Consider the following 15,911-nt stretch of genomic DNA (forward strand, 5'->3'; position numbering starts at 1 on the left):
GTTCATGCATACATACACAGAGAGAAAGAGTAAACACATTTATAATGTGTATATATATGTATAGCACATACATCCACATAAGCTCACACATTACTGCCTACAGAATCTTCTAGTCCTTTAAGCAGAATGAAACCATGTACGGTCCTCTATGCAAAAAATACAGACTTCTGAACTTCTCACACATGGACAATCTGATGCTTCTTCCTGAATGATGAATTCTCAAGAAATTACTAATGAAATAAGGGAAGGTGAATCTCAGATTCACCAGCTTTACTAAGGAAGCAGTATATGTCACTTGGAACTTGAGGGGCTGGGCAGGAGCTCTGTTACTACCGCTCCCCAAGACAGACAGCACAAGAATGAACGTCAGGAGATATCGTGGGCCGCCCTGGGTCCCAGGCATAACCACATGCTGCTTGCAGTTGAGATCCAGAACGTGGAGGCTACTGAAAATGAGACCTGGGTGAGATACTTGTTCACTGCTGCTTAAATATGCTAAAAGCTTACACATACTGCCCATGATCAGTGTGCAGCTTTGCTGCATGCCTGGAAAGTGGGTCTGTATTGCTGGGTTGCTTCCAGAAACTTCAAGTCCTACCATACAAAAATCTAACTTATATACTTAAATATCACTCAGCCCTACAGACGACTTCTCACATTCATATTTGCTTGTTACAACCTTTGTCAATATTCAGCTTTAGTGTTTTGATTCAAATCAAGTCACTTGCTTCTTAAGAAAGATGCATCCAAATTGCCTTTAAGTCAAGCCAGAACTACATTTCCATTTGCCCGACTGAAAAGCAAAGAATGATCCACATTTGTACAAAGTCACGAAACTGAAGAATGTAAACGTGAGTCTGAAATTAAGGTCTACTACCTGGGAAGAGAGGAGGGAAAGGTAAACAAAATGGAACTAAATTAATTAGAAGTTGGAAGATACTAAAATTACACCATTTTCCACCTTCTGTGGAGCTTCAACATGAAACACAGCACAGCTGTTTGCACAGCTTTTTTTTTTTCCTAATCCACTATGAGCATTTCTAATTCTTGTTTGCTCTCCTTGATCATTCATAGGACATCCCTTGCTGTTGGAAACCCAGAGATATCTCCTCTAGCATTCCAATTTTATCCTGTGATCCTACATGCAAGAGATGCACAGTTTCTCTTAAGACAGTGAAGCTATGCAGGGAATGGGGTTTCTGCAGGGCCTCTCTAAAGATGCTAGGATTAAGAGTGAGAAAAAAACCAAAACAACCATGAAATTAACTTCTACTAGAACCATTACCACAGTAAAGCTGTTGAATGCTGACAAGTCCTCTGGGTTAACCAAAGGGCTGAGAGAAATGATCCAGATAGAGCTGTTTTCATGGTGAAACTTGTTACATGTTATCAGACTAGAAAAATAGTATCCAAAACCTGAGGTGTGGTGTATTTTCCAAAGAAGACAGAGTAACTGTCCACTGCCACTAAGAACATCACATCTTTAAATGTACAAGTCCTGCCTGCAGACATAAGTAAAACAATCAACACTTCCTACTTTTAACAGCAAAGGCAAAAATGCTTCAGAATGAAAAGTCTTTCTTCTCTACTTTTTTTTTCCTGACTTCCCAACATTAGGAAATGTATCACCATTACACATAACTACAAAGTCCACTTCCTAAGTTCTGCCATGAGATCAGCGATATCTGGCATGTAGTAACAATCCCCCATTGGCCAAATTCTCTGTACAGCCTAACATGACTTCTTCTTTGTTTCAACTTCTTAAGAGCCTGTGGAAGCTTCACCTTTCTCAAGTTAGCAAGTCCCACATTTCACAGAAATGTGTTAGAAAGGACCTTAAGGCTCATCCAGTTCCAACTCCCTACCATTGGGTAGTGAAGCTTCCCGCTAGACCAGGTTGCCCCAAGCACCACCCAACCTGGGTCTGAGCATTTCTTCCCCAGTTGTGTCACCCACAACGTGTCTAGGCAAGCTGTCTGTCACCCTCGTAGTAAGAAACTCCCTCCTCTTATCAACTCTCCCTTTTTTAGTTTAAAACTGTAACTCCAATCTTGATCTCTGTGATAAGGTTTTCTGCATTGGTGAACAACAGGTCCAGCAACATCACTCCTGATTGGACCTTCTATCACCTGTACTGGGAAGTTATCCTCCATGCATTCCAGAAGCTATAAAACTCCTAAATGCCTTTGACCTTAAAATAATGGGGATACAGCCCTGCACTAAACCAAAACGTAAAGTTGCTACAGAAACATCAGCACTTTTCCCCTCTCTGCACTTAAATGACTGTTTCTAAGTGCATTCTTCATTTGTCTGCTCCTGGCCGCCTACATCCCTCTTGCTGGTTCCTGAACAGTGAATTGCCTAATGGCAGCGGGTTTTCTGTGACAGTACTAAGGAGGAAAGTAAATAACAGATGTCCCTAGAGATTCCCCAAGGAAATTCTTCATTTCTGGATCTGCCTTGTGCTCTACAATGTCTGCAGGTCTCACATGTGACATATCTGTATCAAAAGCTCAGACCTTGAAAAACCTGTCTACTCATTAACAGGGACTGGACTTAGGTATCTGTAGTCCTTCACAAAGGACTTCTGCCACTCAATATTGGGTCTTCACAACCTGAAGAACTAGGATAAATTCTAACAGCTCATTGTTATGGGAATGCCACTTCAACTAGCACTGTTTGCTCTTGAGGAAGATGTTTGTTCAGACCTGTAAACTACTCTTGGAAATCTTATCTAAGCTTCCCACTCCTCAAATCATATTAGCCACAAAGCTTGAGCGTAGCTCTCAAGGGCTGAGCAGCTCCAACTCTTCTGAGGTCTTTCAGGCAGAATTAATCACAGAAGCAGTGCTACACGGAGAAGTGCAAAAGGTTTAACACTGACCCACTTTCATACTCCTACTTCTGTGTTTTCAGGCCACTGCTGATAAACTTCAGACCATTCTTAGCAAAGGAATTTGTTTCCTCGTGAAATAAAAACATAATCTGCACATCTCAGGAGCACAGGGAAGGGAATCAAGAAGTATTTTCCTCATTCTATAGATCTACTGAAAATGTCATCAGTAACAATAAATAAATAAATAAATAAATAACAATGCTTAAGTGCAATTCTCCCAAACAGGTGTTCCTGGCTGCGTCAAGTCTTTTTGAAACAAATACATTCTTACCAACAAGCTCCCCAGCACAGAAGACTACAGACTTACTTAACTAGATTTAAAACTGAATTATCTGAATTAGGCCTTAGACGTGTTAACTCGACCTGCAGGCAGCACACACTGATGCACCAAGAATTCACCCAAATTCTGGACAGGTTTTAAAATTCCTCTTCAAGATCTCAAGGCCCAGCTTTGCTGCTCTAGAACCAAAGCTAGTTTAATCAAGTTTGTATAAGCTTTAGTAAATACTTAGAAAATACCTCGTATGGTTCCCTGAGCTGTGCTAACCGCTCTGGAAACACGCAAAATACACTTCTTCCAAAACAAATTCTTCTTAGAATCTCTGATAATTAGTTTTATTGTTCTGTCATAGAACACAAAAAAAAACCCAAAAACCCAGATCTTTAAAACATCAGTCCTGGCAACAGGCTCCTCTGTGACCAAGACACTGCATTTATTATCTGTTTGTAAACAAACAGATTCTTAAGGCTACTTTGAAAGGTTTATTGGCCAGCTGATACCTATGAACTGCAGTTCTCTAAACTTGATGATAACCCTGCTGAAGATACAGAACTGTCAAACTGCCACCACCCCACTCAACACAAGACAGCAAAAGCTCAATTTTGCGAATTGGAAGAGCTTCCGAAAATCACAGATGCTTTTGTTTTCATCACCTTCATGCAGCTGGGATGCTACTATCACGGCTGAAAACTGTGAGCTGGTACATCAATTGGTTTGTCTATTTTTTTCTTAAATAAAATACGTTCTTCAGAAGCTGTGGTTGCTGGCTCAACTGAGTTAGTCTGGGTATCATTACAAGAGGAAGTAGTCTAATTTGGTCTTCAATAGTAGATAGGAATTAATAGACAAGAGGTAAAAGAATTTTACATGATTGGAATTATGTATCTGGAGCTTCACATTCTGAAAACGCTAGTGCAGACTACCATATTTTAATCCATTTACTCTTCAATTCTTCTCCCTTTTATCTCTTTCCACTTTTATCTCATTGCCCCAAAAGACTGATTTCTTACATCCATTTACACCAACCAGAAAACCCCAACTCTGTATTTTTTAACAAACAGTGTGCTGTTTCTGAAGCTGCATGCACGCTCCGCTGGGTGAAGAACTGGTTGGATGGCCGGGCCCAGAGAGTTGTGGTCAATGGAGTGGAATCCACTCGGCATTGGTGAGACCTCACCTCGAGTACTGTGTCCAGTTTTGGGCACCTCAGCACAAGAAGGACATGGAGGTACTGGAGCAGGTCCAGAGAAGGGCAACGAGGCTCGTGAAGGGCTTGGAGAATCAGCCTTACAAGGAGAGGCTAAGGAAGCTGGGGCTGTTTAGTCTGAGGAAGAGGAGGCTGAGGGGAGACCTTATCGCCCTCTTCCAGTACCTGAAAGGTTCTTACAGCGAGAGTGGGGCAGGTCTCTTCTCACTAGTGACAAGTGACAGGATGAGGGGAAATGGCCTCAAGTTGCGCCAGGGCAAGTTTAGGTTGGATATTAGAAAGAACTTCTTTACAGAAAGGGTGGTTAGGTACTGGAATGGGCTCCCCAAGGAGGTGGTTGAATCGCCATCCCTGGATGTGTTTAAGAGCCATTTGGATGTGGTACTCAGGGATATGATTTAGCAGAGGTTTGTTGTTGTGGTGGTTTTTTTGTTTGTTTGTTTGTTTGTTTTAAGAGATGGGCTACTGGTTAGGCTGCGGTTGGACTTGATGATCTTCAAGGTCTTTTCCAACCTGAGTAATTCTATGATTCTATGATACAACAAAAATGCAAGAAGTAGTTACACGTATGATTGTTTTCGCTTTGGAACAAAATCAGATGGAAACTCTACTAACATTAAAACCTAAACTTATCTTACAGAGATTAACCACACCACTTCCCTTATCCTGTGGCTTCTGTAGCCAGTTTCTTTTCTACTGAACACAGAATGAGAGCTTTCAGTGCTACTTGAATTTATTACTAAACTTCAAGAGGAATTCAAGGAACAATTCAAGCATTCTTTCCAGAAACAAACATTAACTAATAAGAACTATGAACGCTCAGTAAAAGGAAACAGATTAAACTAATGAGAAATTCCAGACTGATACAATTTAGAACCCTATGTCCTATTAGGCAGAACCAAGTTGCTTGAGTCAATATAGTAGCAACAGCACATGTAACAGTTCGACTACAGCTGTTTCAATGTAACACATAATGAGAAACAGTTTCTAAAAGGCCACTTACATGCTTCCCAATAAAAAAAAAGAACTGACAGTTAAAGAAGTCAGAAGCATTTTCACTTGGGAATCATATCTAGGATTTCTACAGAAACTGAGGCCTAGAACACAATTATACTTTCTCTTTCCAATCCATGGGTTCAGACATGATAGCTGGTTAATTAAAAGAAGTCCCTTCATAAAGAGTTAAATACTTACCACTTTTTCAACATCTATTTCCTCTTCACTTGAGAAATCAGAAGCGCCATCCAGCATCTCATCAGCAGAATCATCAGTTTTTTCATCATCATCATCATCTTCTTCTTCTTCCTCCTCCTCCATATAATCAGTTGTATCAGTAGTAGGCGTAGAACTCTTTTTGTGATGCCTGGGTTCCTGTGCCTTCTGTTCAGGTATCATGAAGTCACCTCTCTCAGATCTGTCAGCTTTCTTATCTGCTTCACTTCTGTTTTCTGAAACAGGAGCAATGCTGGATATTTTGCTCCAAGAACTGTTAGCATGTATTACAGTATCTTCAACTGTTTTCATTTCCCCCTGAGAATCAACAGCACCTTGTTCTTCATTTTTAATGCCTTCCTGCATGGCTATGTTGGTTTTGCTTTCCTCAGTACTTACTGCCTGCTTATCTCCCAAAGCATTATGTTGCTCTTCTGCAGAACTTATTTCAGACTTGTTTGGTTTTTTCTCTCTCGAGCTTTCTGCTTCTGCAGAATCCTTGCACTCCCTTTTTTCCACTTCTGGCTGCACAAGACCATCCTGGAATTCTTTTTTGTTCTGTGACACTTTAGTTCCTGCCTGTTTGTCTTTGTTCTCCAGCTGCGTATCTTGCTCTTGCTGTCTGTGGGACTGCCCAGAACTTGCTTTGTTATTCTCTTTCATATGTGTCTGCACTTCACCTTCCTGCTCTTTAACTGGTTTATCTTCCCTTTCAGCATGTATTCGTTCTTTTTCATGGTTCTTCAACCGTGCAGTCTCTTGATCCTTAAGACTCTGAGCATGTGCATCATTCACAGGAGCAACTAGGGAATGATTTAATGACTCACAAACTGTTTCAGAGATAGTTGAAACAGCCCCTACATTTTCAGAAGAGACAGAATTCTCTTTCTCTTCTGTGATTGTTTCATTTTCCTCATCACTTGGCTTTTCGCTGATGTATGAATGGTCAGATGATATAACATCTGTGGAAACATCATTCTGAAGACAGGGGTCATCATCACCAGAACCCTCAAGAACCTTTGAATCCTTCTCAAATGCCTCTAAAGCAGAGGAACTTTTAACAGTTGTGATTGTTCCAGACACTGACTCTTCAACATTATTTGACTGGTTTACTGACACCTCCATTTCTTCTTGTTTGCCACCTGACACCATGACCTCAGACTCTGCAACTGCAGTCTCCTCTGAGTGCAAATCCTTCCCTGTTTCTGTTTGCTGAGCAGCACCTGAGTCATCTTTCTGGCTTATTTTCTTGGAGTCCTTCTTCATCTGAAGAGATGCAAAATGGTGAAGAATGGAGTTTGGTACAGTCTTCTGTCCTGGGAGCTGAAGTAAAGCAAAACTACCAGATTGTAAAGGTACGACATTAGCATTTGAAGCTGGTAGAATGCCTGAGTTGCCAGTTATTTTTGATTCGGTGGTGGTTTGATTTGTCACATTACTAGCAGCAGGAGGTGAGATCTTCAGAGTCAGAGTGCCTGCTTGTGACACGTAACTTGTTACTGAAGTAGGAACAGAAGATGCATGAGTAGCTGGAGTGGTCGTAGAGGACGACTTGGGTCCTGCAGTTTGTACAGTTGAATTTGTGACAGGAGAAGTGGAAGACGCAGACGAAGCAGGAGAAACAGGTGGCTCAGGAGGCTTAGAAGGTGTAGGCAACCGAATTCCTACAACAGATCCTGTGAAGAAAACAAAATATCAGCTTAAACTTGCCCATACAAATTTCTTTCAGAATATGACGCTGTACCAGAAGCAGCCGGCATTCTCACAGATCACAACATAACCAGCTTCGTAACGATTTCTCAGTGAAAAAGTCAGTACTGAATAAAGTAAACGATTCGATTTTTACACAGAACTCCCCTCCCCCCCCTTCAAAAAATAATGAGGTGGTCACTCGGGAACAAACAGAGGTAATGGTATATTTTCATTTATTATGGGGTCCTTTTCACTCTTCAGGTAACCCTTGCATCATTTTTCTTTACTGAAGAAAGCACTGTATTTAGCTGAAATTCTTTCCATTTTACTCTTTCCCACCTACCAGAAAACAGGGAAATGAGGATTTCTCTTAAGACAAATGTTTAATCCTTTTTTTTCCTCCCCCAGTAAAATCTTCCACAGAGAGAAAAGGTGACAAAATCCTGTGATTATACCACAATCTTTTTCAGCTTCACAAACCTATCAGTGCATTTGATTAGACACACAGAACTCCTTTTAAAACAAGAAAAATAAGACCAAAAATAAGACCACTGGCAGCAAGCTTCTCCTGTAACAGGCTAAGTCCTCATATCAGAAAAGAACTTCAGTTCAACGAGACACAGCTAACAGCTTGTTCTCTTTAAAAGCGTCTCCAGCAAGCATGATTTCTGAATTAGGAGATCATCAGCTCTTTAAGTGATAATACAGCATGTCACACACACGGACCCTTTTACCTGCTGTGAAAAACTCCCAAACGTTGGTAATTTAACTGTTAATTGCACTTTCTGCATCTTACATGGGCTGAAGTCCTGGCTAACTATACTGAACAGTCTTTACTCACAGAAAACTAAATTACACCTTCCTCTATTACTTTCAGTACGATAAACAAGTATCACAGACAGAAATACGGTGCAACAAACATAAGTAACACATCAATCAACCAAGAAAGAAACCTTGGGCTTTGTACCTGGATTGCGGAACATTGCTGGCTGCTGCATGTTAGGCTGGGCACCAGGCTGGGCACCTGGAGCTCGAAAATGCTGCAGTGGGACGAGCTGAATTATCTGTCCATTAGGATGCCTGAACAGGTTCACCCCACCAGGGCTCCTGAGGGGCTGAAGAATCATCCTCTGTTTCTGAGGAAGCTGCACATTGTTTAACGGTCGCAAAGCAGGGGATGTCTGGGGCACCGGAATCAACAACAGCCGCGGTCCTACACGTTTCTCTGTTGCAGGAGGTATCTTTGGAGGTGTTTTATTTAGAGCTTGTGCTTGTGGAGTAGCATCTTCTAAAACATGTTTTAAAGTTACATAAAATAAGGTTAAGAAAACATTCTATAGATCAGGTATTATCCTTAAATCAGGCACAGATTTTTTTAGAAACAATTGGATCTTTATACGCACGTCTAGTTCTCAACCATGACTCAGAAAACCCCCAAGTAACAGTGAAAAGGTAATTCCACACCTACTGCTTCAATTCTATACCAGTAGTGAAATCATAGCAATCACAGTAATAACGGTGCTGCACATTTCTACAAGCCAAGAAACAATGGGAGAATTCAAGATCATTTTACAGCAGACACTGACCAGGTAACTTTTTTTTCCCCTTTTCTAATAGTTTAGGCTAGGCTGGAATAAAAACAAGCCACTTAAGAGATTACATTTCTTACCCCATTTTGGAAATAACGGTGAGACAAATGAGTCTATACTTAAAATGGGTTCTGCAATTGCATACTGTGATCCAACAATGAATGAGGAAAGAAAAAAGTAAGCATTTGCAACAATACACCGAAGCAGACAAATCTTACCTCTTTTTGGAGCCAGTGAAGGAGCTGACTTCACTCCTGATAATATAATTGGAACAGAGCTGACAGAGGAAGCTGGTGTGGTTACCACGGATGTAGCCACTGCAGTTGTTAGTACAACTGTAGAAGGGGATGTTGTGATAACAGGACAAGTAATCGTTGGTGCTGTTACTACAGTAGGGAGTGACAGAGTTGGTACTGGAGCAGCAATCACAGTTGCTTTTGCTATGTTCACAGTGGCAGTAGGAGTGGCAGCTGAGGAAGTGGTGCAAGTGTTGATTCCAGGTGTTGCAGAAGCACTTGTGACTGTAATTGCAGGAGGAGAGGACGCAGGTTCATTAGCTCCTGCTTGGTTAGGAGCAGACACAGTAGATGGTGCCACACTGGTACTTTCCACAGTAACAGGAAAAGTGGTGGTGGCCGTAGTGACCACAGGAGAGACAGTACAGTGAGCTGGAGACAGACTTGAGGGAACCACAGGAGTGACAACCATGATTGGTGTAGTATTGACACTGAACTTCTGTGGCCCTGACACAGGCTGGCACGTGCTCACTGAAGGAACCTTCTGCTGTAGAGCTCCAACTTTGTTCATCACAAACTTTGTGAACACACCGCCAGGGTAGCGTCGAACAGCTGCAAACAAAAACTTGCAGGTCAAAATTTTAATAGACTTCTCTTTGCTGTTCTTCAGGCACTACAACTGGCATTTCATTGAGAATTTGGGTTTCCATTCACTTTCTGAATACCTGGTAATTAACCTGAAACCTTCATGGCAGTCCTGAATATGACTCACCTATTAGAAATATGCATATATTCTACTGCATTTCCTCCTGGTCAGACAAAAAAATGAGGTCTTGAGGTGTTATGTTTTTTACCATGAAACTATGAGTATATAATTTCAGAACAAGGAAACAAATGACTAGGTGCAATAACAGGCTCAAACTATGTTCTGAATCTCAAATTCTTCCTGTTGCAGTTTTTTCCATCTTCCTCTTTTCACTGCTTCTTAATTTTCTGACTGTATATAAGTTTAAACAGCCCCAGAGGAAGGAGGACCAACAGGAAGAAATCACTATCGGGAAGCTCCTTCCCCTCATCCCTTTCTCTCCAGGGATCAGAATACCATATCTGTATCACTCCAGATACTTACAGATGAGGAACAGGATCTAGATACATAGTACAACCATGCAGAGATCACTGCGCAAGCCCAACTTAAGTATATATGCAATGATTGCTTCACCCATCAATGAAATGCAGCCACCTTTTGAACAGTGCGTTAACATGTAAAAAAAAGTAGTTCTACCACAGGAAGAAAAGAACAACACAATCATTTACAACGCAAGGAAAATTTAGGCAGAAGGAAACAGAACCATAGTTAACATTTTGCCAGGACACAGGTAACATCCTTTTCTCTTGCAAAGTTTCTTCAGAGATTTTGTGAAGATGGAGGAGAATGTGTGGCTGGAAACTAGATTTCTTTGTTGTTTTTTGTTGTTGTCGTTTAAAGTCATGCTAAACACAGTATTTAGAAGCAAATTCACCTCTTGCCATGCTGGGTAAGCACGTCAGTACCAACTCAGACACAAGTACCAAATGCTTTTCCTGACATTCCTTCCTTAATAAAACAAACAAAAAAACCCTGGCAAAATAAAGAAACTTCAAGAGTGCTGACTAAGTCCAACCCTGTTTAGCTTGTGAAATCCAATGAGATCACAAGCTACTGTAGTTACCAGCTACACACCTGTTCTTTTGCTAATCCAGACTTTGAACATTTGTATTTCACTGTACTGCTTCACACAGCTTTGCTGGTCTCACAAGTTCCAATTCTAAGTTCAACATCATCAGAAAAACAAACTTTGAAGAACTACAGCACAGAGTTTTATCCTTTCCGACTTTAAACCCCCATTTTCATTTCAGTGCTTGATGTGAAGCAATTAAAAAATAATAGCAAAAAAACTCTCAGAACAAAAACTGAAGCTCAGTAGGTATCTGTACCTCTTCTCCCTTGTTTCCTGAAAATATGCTCTAGTATTGTTAGCAAAATAACTGAAGTCAACACCACTAGTCTTATTGTGAACTCAAAATAAAGCTTTCTACTTTAGAGAGGTTATTTATTGCAGAGGCAGCTTAGTTGGCAAGTCAGCCAAAGTCAGCAGGCACTGTTGCTAAGAAATCAACAGCAATGCTGTACACTTACTTTTTATTTTACCTTCACGCAATTTAAAATACAGTAATAAGTTCCAACCTACCTATCTGTCTCAGTGGTGGGATAAGAGCTTTCAGAGTCTTCACACTGGGGTTTGAAGTAGTGCTGGTGGAAGATGTAGTTTTGGGAGCTGATGTTGTGGGCACCTGGACTGATGGTGTCCCAGAAGCACTGGATGCTACCTTGGAGATCACAGTACTGAGGTTTGAGATACCAAGTACTGTGGGTCGCAGCCTGCCTGTGACATAAGCAGCTAGCCGACTGGCGGGATGTAATGCCCCCATCTGTCCCAAAAGCAGTTTGGCCTGAGGATACCTTTTATCATTAACCTGAAAAAAGTGGAAAAGGGAAATTTTGTGAAAAGAAGGCTAATTCACCACCTCTGGAGAGGTGTTTCATTCCACAGGACTTCCAAGAGTCCTTTTCAAAAAACAAAAGCAAAGATCCACATTACAGTTCAGAATGGGAACTTCTAATTTCCCTGCTGCTCAGAGTAACTTCAAGCAACTCTGTTGTATCATTGTAATACAGATATTAGATGCTGCTCAAGACTCTCACACAGAGCCACAGAGTCCAAAGGAGCACGAGAAATCGCTGAAATTAAGTAGAGGGAAGCTAGCACGCGTTTTTCCTCTCCTACTTACACTGCAGTCCTGAGTTAAGAGCAGTTTTCCAAATATGAGGACAGTTTTAGATAGAATTCTCTAAGCTATGAACACCTGACAATACAGAAGAAAGAACACATACATATACATCGGGACAAAACTCTAAGGACTTTGCAAAAGCTCTGTCAGCTTTCTTTTCTTGTCTGTACTGTATCATGAGCTGACTAACTTCACATTCAGATCTGCAGTTGTAACTGAGAGAAGAAACAAACTTTTCTGGATATCAGGCTGTAAGCCTAGTGGTAAACAGGAAATTTCATACTAACTTGGTTGGCAGTACTGCATTTTACTTCCAGGCTGCTCAGTAGTAGCCTCTAAAAGGCACTTATTTTAACACACCATAATGAAAAAGAACCTTTACTCTTTAAAACAAAAAAAATCTGCCCCTACGCTGCTCCTTCTGCTAGCTTCTCCCTGGGAGAGCAAAGCAATCTACAAAGCATTACACAAATAACTCAGTTTTCATTTTCTACTTCATACACCCCCAGTGCAAGTGGTGTTACTATGACCACAAAATATCCTCGATAAAGAAGAGATCCTAGCCCTACAGCTCCTTCCAGCAATTCCTAATAGCAAGTTGGCAGCATGAGACTGCAGAGAAATGACATGCTCTGAATTTAAGTCTCTTCATCACTAACATGTACTCAGAAGACAACACGAGCTGTTAGTCAAGACTAGCAAACTGAATAAAAAGCAATTTAATGTTTATGGCTTCCTTTTAAAGTTTTGTCCCAGTGTACACACCTCCTCTGAAAATATTCTTTCTGCGGCTTCTGACAGCCACTTATTCAGAAGTGTTATCTGACAAATGCATCTGCAGGGAGTTTTCAAAAGCTCAAAGATCTTGAGAAAGATTCTGCACTTGCGCCACCAAGACCTAGAAGGCCAAAAGACCAATCTAAACCACCAGACTTCAGACTTGGAATCAAATTTCCAGTTAAAAGGGACAAAGTTACAGAGAGGCAGAAACGTCACTGGATATGAAGAAATCTTGTCCGGACAGTCAGAAGACTAGGTAGACAAATTAAAAGAGTGTTTGCTCTTCTCTTTAAGGGGTTCTACGACACTGGATGAAACTGAATCTAATCTCCACAGTAAAGGCAGAGGGACCCACCTGAATCAAGCCTGAGCGGCTCATATTAGCTTTGCGTTTGTAGACAACCAGCTTTCCTGCAGGAGAAATTCCTGCATAAAAAGGCAAGCCTTTGCCCCCATGCAACTTCTCCCGTAGCTTGTCCAATGTGTAAGTCTGAAAGGACTTTACATTTTCTGCTTTATTGCATGACGGCACTCCACTATCAGGAGTCTCCAAGTCAGGTGACTCAGGTTTCTCATCACTGTCCTGGTTGGATGGCACTGAAATTTTCACTCTGGAGGAGTACACAGGAGGGTTGTCTGCATCCTGAGCCTTGTGTTCCGAAGCCAATTCAATAATGAGGCTACCCACTTTGAGGCTCTGTGGCATGTTACTGCTGATGTGCTGTGATAAGATGGTCAAGATCTTATTGCAATCTTCATTCCAGCTGCAGTCAGAGATAATGTCGATAAGTTTGGCTGGTGCACATGGAGTGGTGGGATGAACACAGGAGGCGGAGGAAGAGTCCCCCTCACTATGGGAAGACCACGAACTTTTCTCTGAGAAAGAATTGAAATAGGTTTCTGCAATACTATGGCATTTTAATCACCTGGATATTCAAAACAGTTTTATTCTGCCCACCTCCACCCTTGTCTCAGCTGCAGGGCAAGTAAAAAGAACTGTTCAAAACATCACTTCCCCTTGCAGAGCTTCACAGGCAAGTAAAAATGCAAAACTAAGGTAACTGTTTCTCACAGTTAATTCACTGTAGCCATACCATCCCAGGTTGTATCCCGTTGCATCTCACAAGCTAAACAAAGCTGGACCGGTTCAGTGTGTGGATGTAACATCTCCAAGCAACATCAATATGGAAAGCATCACTCATTATTCCAGAGATGGCACTTTTCTCTTGGAGTCAGAAAAGGACCAGTGTCCAATAATGCTATTTTTGACAAATAAGCCACTAGCAGAACTGTCTTTTGTGGAAGATGTTTACCAGAAGTATGACTTTTTGCTGGCACTGGAGATCCAACGTCACTTTTTGCAAAAGTGTAAGGATGTTGAGCCCTGTGTCCTGGTCATTTTAATTTTGACCAACCAATTCAGTGTTTTCAACTAGTTGTATTATGTTTCCATTCCCATCCTTAAACACAGAATGCTGCTGTATACATTAAACAGTGGGAAAAAAATCAGCTCAAAAGGGCAGCTGTATTTCATTAGTGGATGACACAATGCCTTGAGTACGTCTCATTTTAAGAACTGCAACATGATTTGGGCCATTTCAAACAGAAAGAGACAAAGATGCCTAAACCTTCCTTTTTATGAGTTACAAACTCAAATCCACATTCATACATAATGTACTGCAAAAATTCAGTTCAACCTTTCAACTTCAACTAAAATAATTCAACATCAAACAGCTCCATACAAAGTAGAGGTACTTCTTTGACCCATACAGTTCTAAGTGGAGAACACAAGGGTCTGAGACTCACAGAACCACTTGTAAACTTATTACTTCTTTAGTAATGAAAAAGTAATGAGAATAGGGAGGGAACCCTCTGATTTCCATTCCTTATTAAGTATCCAATGACCATCCTTAAAGACAAGTCTGTTGTATAATACAATCTTTTACTCTGAACAAACTACTGTAACACTGATCATTTCAACCTTGGAGCAATGGCAAATACTTGGGAGTTAGCCTGCTGCATCTCCCACATGACACACATACAACTGATTAAGGAAACAGGAAATTGCAAGCACATCATAAGATTTTTTATTGGCGACTGTAGAAACTCCCACAGCAAATGCACTCATTTCATCAATAGTTCCTTCCTTTTTAAGCCAAAAATGTGAAACTATCAACACGTTGAATTATACTTAAGATTCAGCTCTTACCTCCACATTTTTCAGCGTCTTTGTTGTTTATCTCATTGGTTTCTTTCTTACAAGTTTCTTTCTTAGAAGACTCTTTTTTAGATAATTCTTTCTTAGGAGTTTCCTTCTTTGTAGATGGAAGTCCTTGTTCATACATCTGTGGAAAGAAAAAAATGTGTACAAAATATTAACTTTGTGTATCCTCCTCCACAATAAAAACACATGACAAAATACAGTAGTTCGTCACATTAATATCCAGAACCACAGGAAGTATTTTAACTTTGACAGAAATCAAATGTTCATCTTCTAACAGCAATTTTAAGACTCGTGCAATAAGGCGTTCCACAGCTAGGAATTTCCACAGACAAGACAATTTATATCACAGTAACAAGATAAGCTCACCATCACTGCATGCTGATTGGGCTCCATCACTACTTCACTATCAAATAAAAGCCAAGCCCCCATGTTATGTAGAAGTTCCTGAGGATAAATTTTCTTCCCACTTCCAATATTTCTACTTGTTGTACGATATGTGCCGGACACAGTGTGATCTCTTACCTTTACAAAAGAACTCTGTGAATCCTTTTGATCCTTCTGTTGCTTTTTTTCCTCCTTCCCAGGCTCATATACTCGAACCCGTGCACAAGTCATCATACTTTCAAAATACAAGTAGACAGGATCCTTGTCCTCTTCTCGAATCTACACACACACAGAAAAATACACCTCTCCATTCTGGACGTGCACTAGATTTATAAAGCAGTTTTGTTTTCTAAAAGAATTTAACATTACTCCTACAGTAGTAAATATAAAAAGAAAGCTCTATTAATAGAAGTTGAATCTTTCCTCCCGCCCCACCTAAAGAGGTGTTCAAAGCTAGGTTGGATGGGGCCCCAGACAATCTGATCTAGCTGGTAGCAACCCTGCTGATGGCAGAGGGGTTGGAACTGGATGATCTACCAACCCCCTTTTCAATCCAAGACACTCTACGATATCATCACTCAG

At 40.8% G+C, this 15,911-nt stretch overlaps 1 protein-coding gene across 7 annotated transcripts in view; it reads right to left on the reverse strand.

Annotated features, from left to right (window-relative positions):
• The window catches only part of MGA (MAX dimerization protein MGA), a 53,855-nt gene that overhangs the window by 12,407 nt on the left and 25,537 nt on the right, over positions 1-15,911 (reverse strand). For 3 of the 7 annotated variants that reach the window (XM_072337670.1, XM_072337671.1, XM_072337672.1), the window contains exons 11-17: positions 15,468-15,608; positions 14,931-15,066; positions 13,077-13,597; positions 11,341-11,626; positions 9,095-9,724; positions 8,255-8,575; positions 5,578-7,271 (exon numbers count right to left, since the gene is read on the reverse strand). In XM_072337670.1, the coding sequence (XP_072193771.1) occupies positions 5,578-7,271; positions 8,255-8,575; positions 9,095-9,724; positions 11,341-11,626; positions 13,077-13,597; positions 14,931-15,066; positions 15,468-15,608 (3,729 nt within the window). Of the gene's footprint in view, positions 1-5,577; positions 7,272-8,254; positions 8,576-9,094; positions 9,725-11,340; positions 11,627-13,076; positions 13,598-14,930; positions 15,067-15,467; positions 15,609-15,911 lie in introns of those variants that run through there. The other 4 variants (XM_072337673.1, XM_072337674.1, XM_072337675.1 and 1 more) reach the window with 4 other exon arrangements.

The sequence above is a fragment of the Excalfactoria chinensis genome, chromosome 5 (genome assembly GCF_039878825.1).
Source record: "Excalfactoria chinensis isolate bCotChi1 chromosome 5, bCotChi1.hap2, whole genome shotgun sequence".
In the NCBI taxonomy this organism is placed as follows: domain Eukaryota; kingdom Metazoa; phylum Chordata; class Aves; order Galliformes; family Phasianidae; genus Excalfactoria; species Excalfactoria chinensis.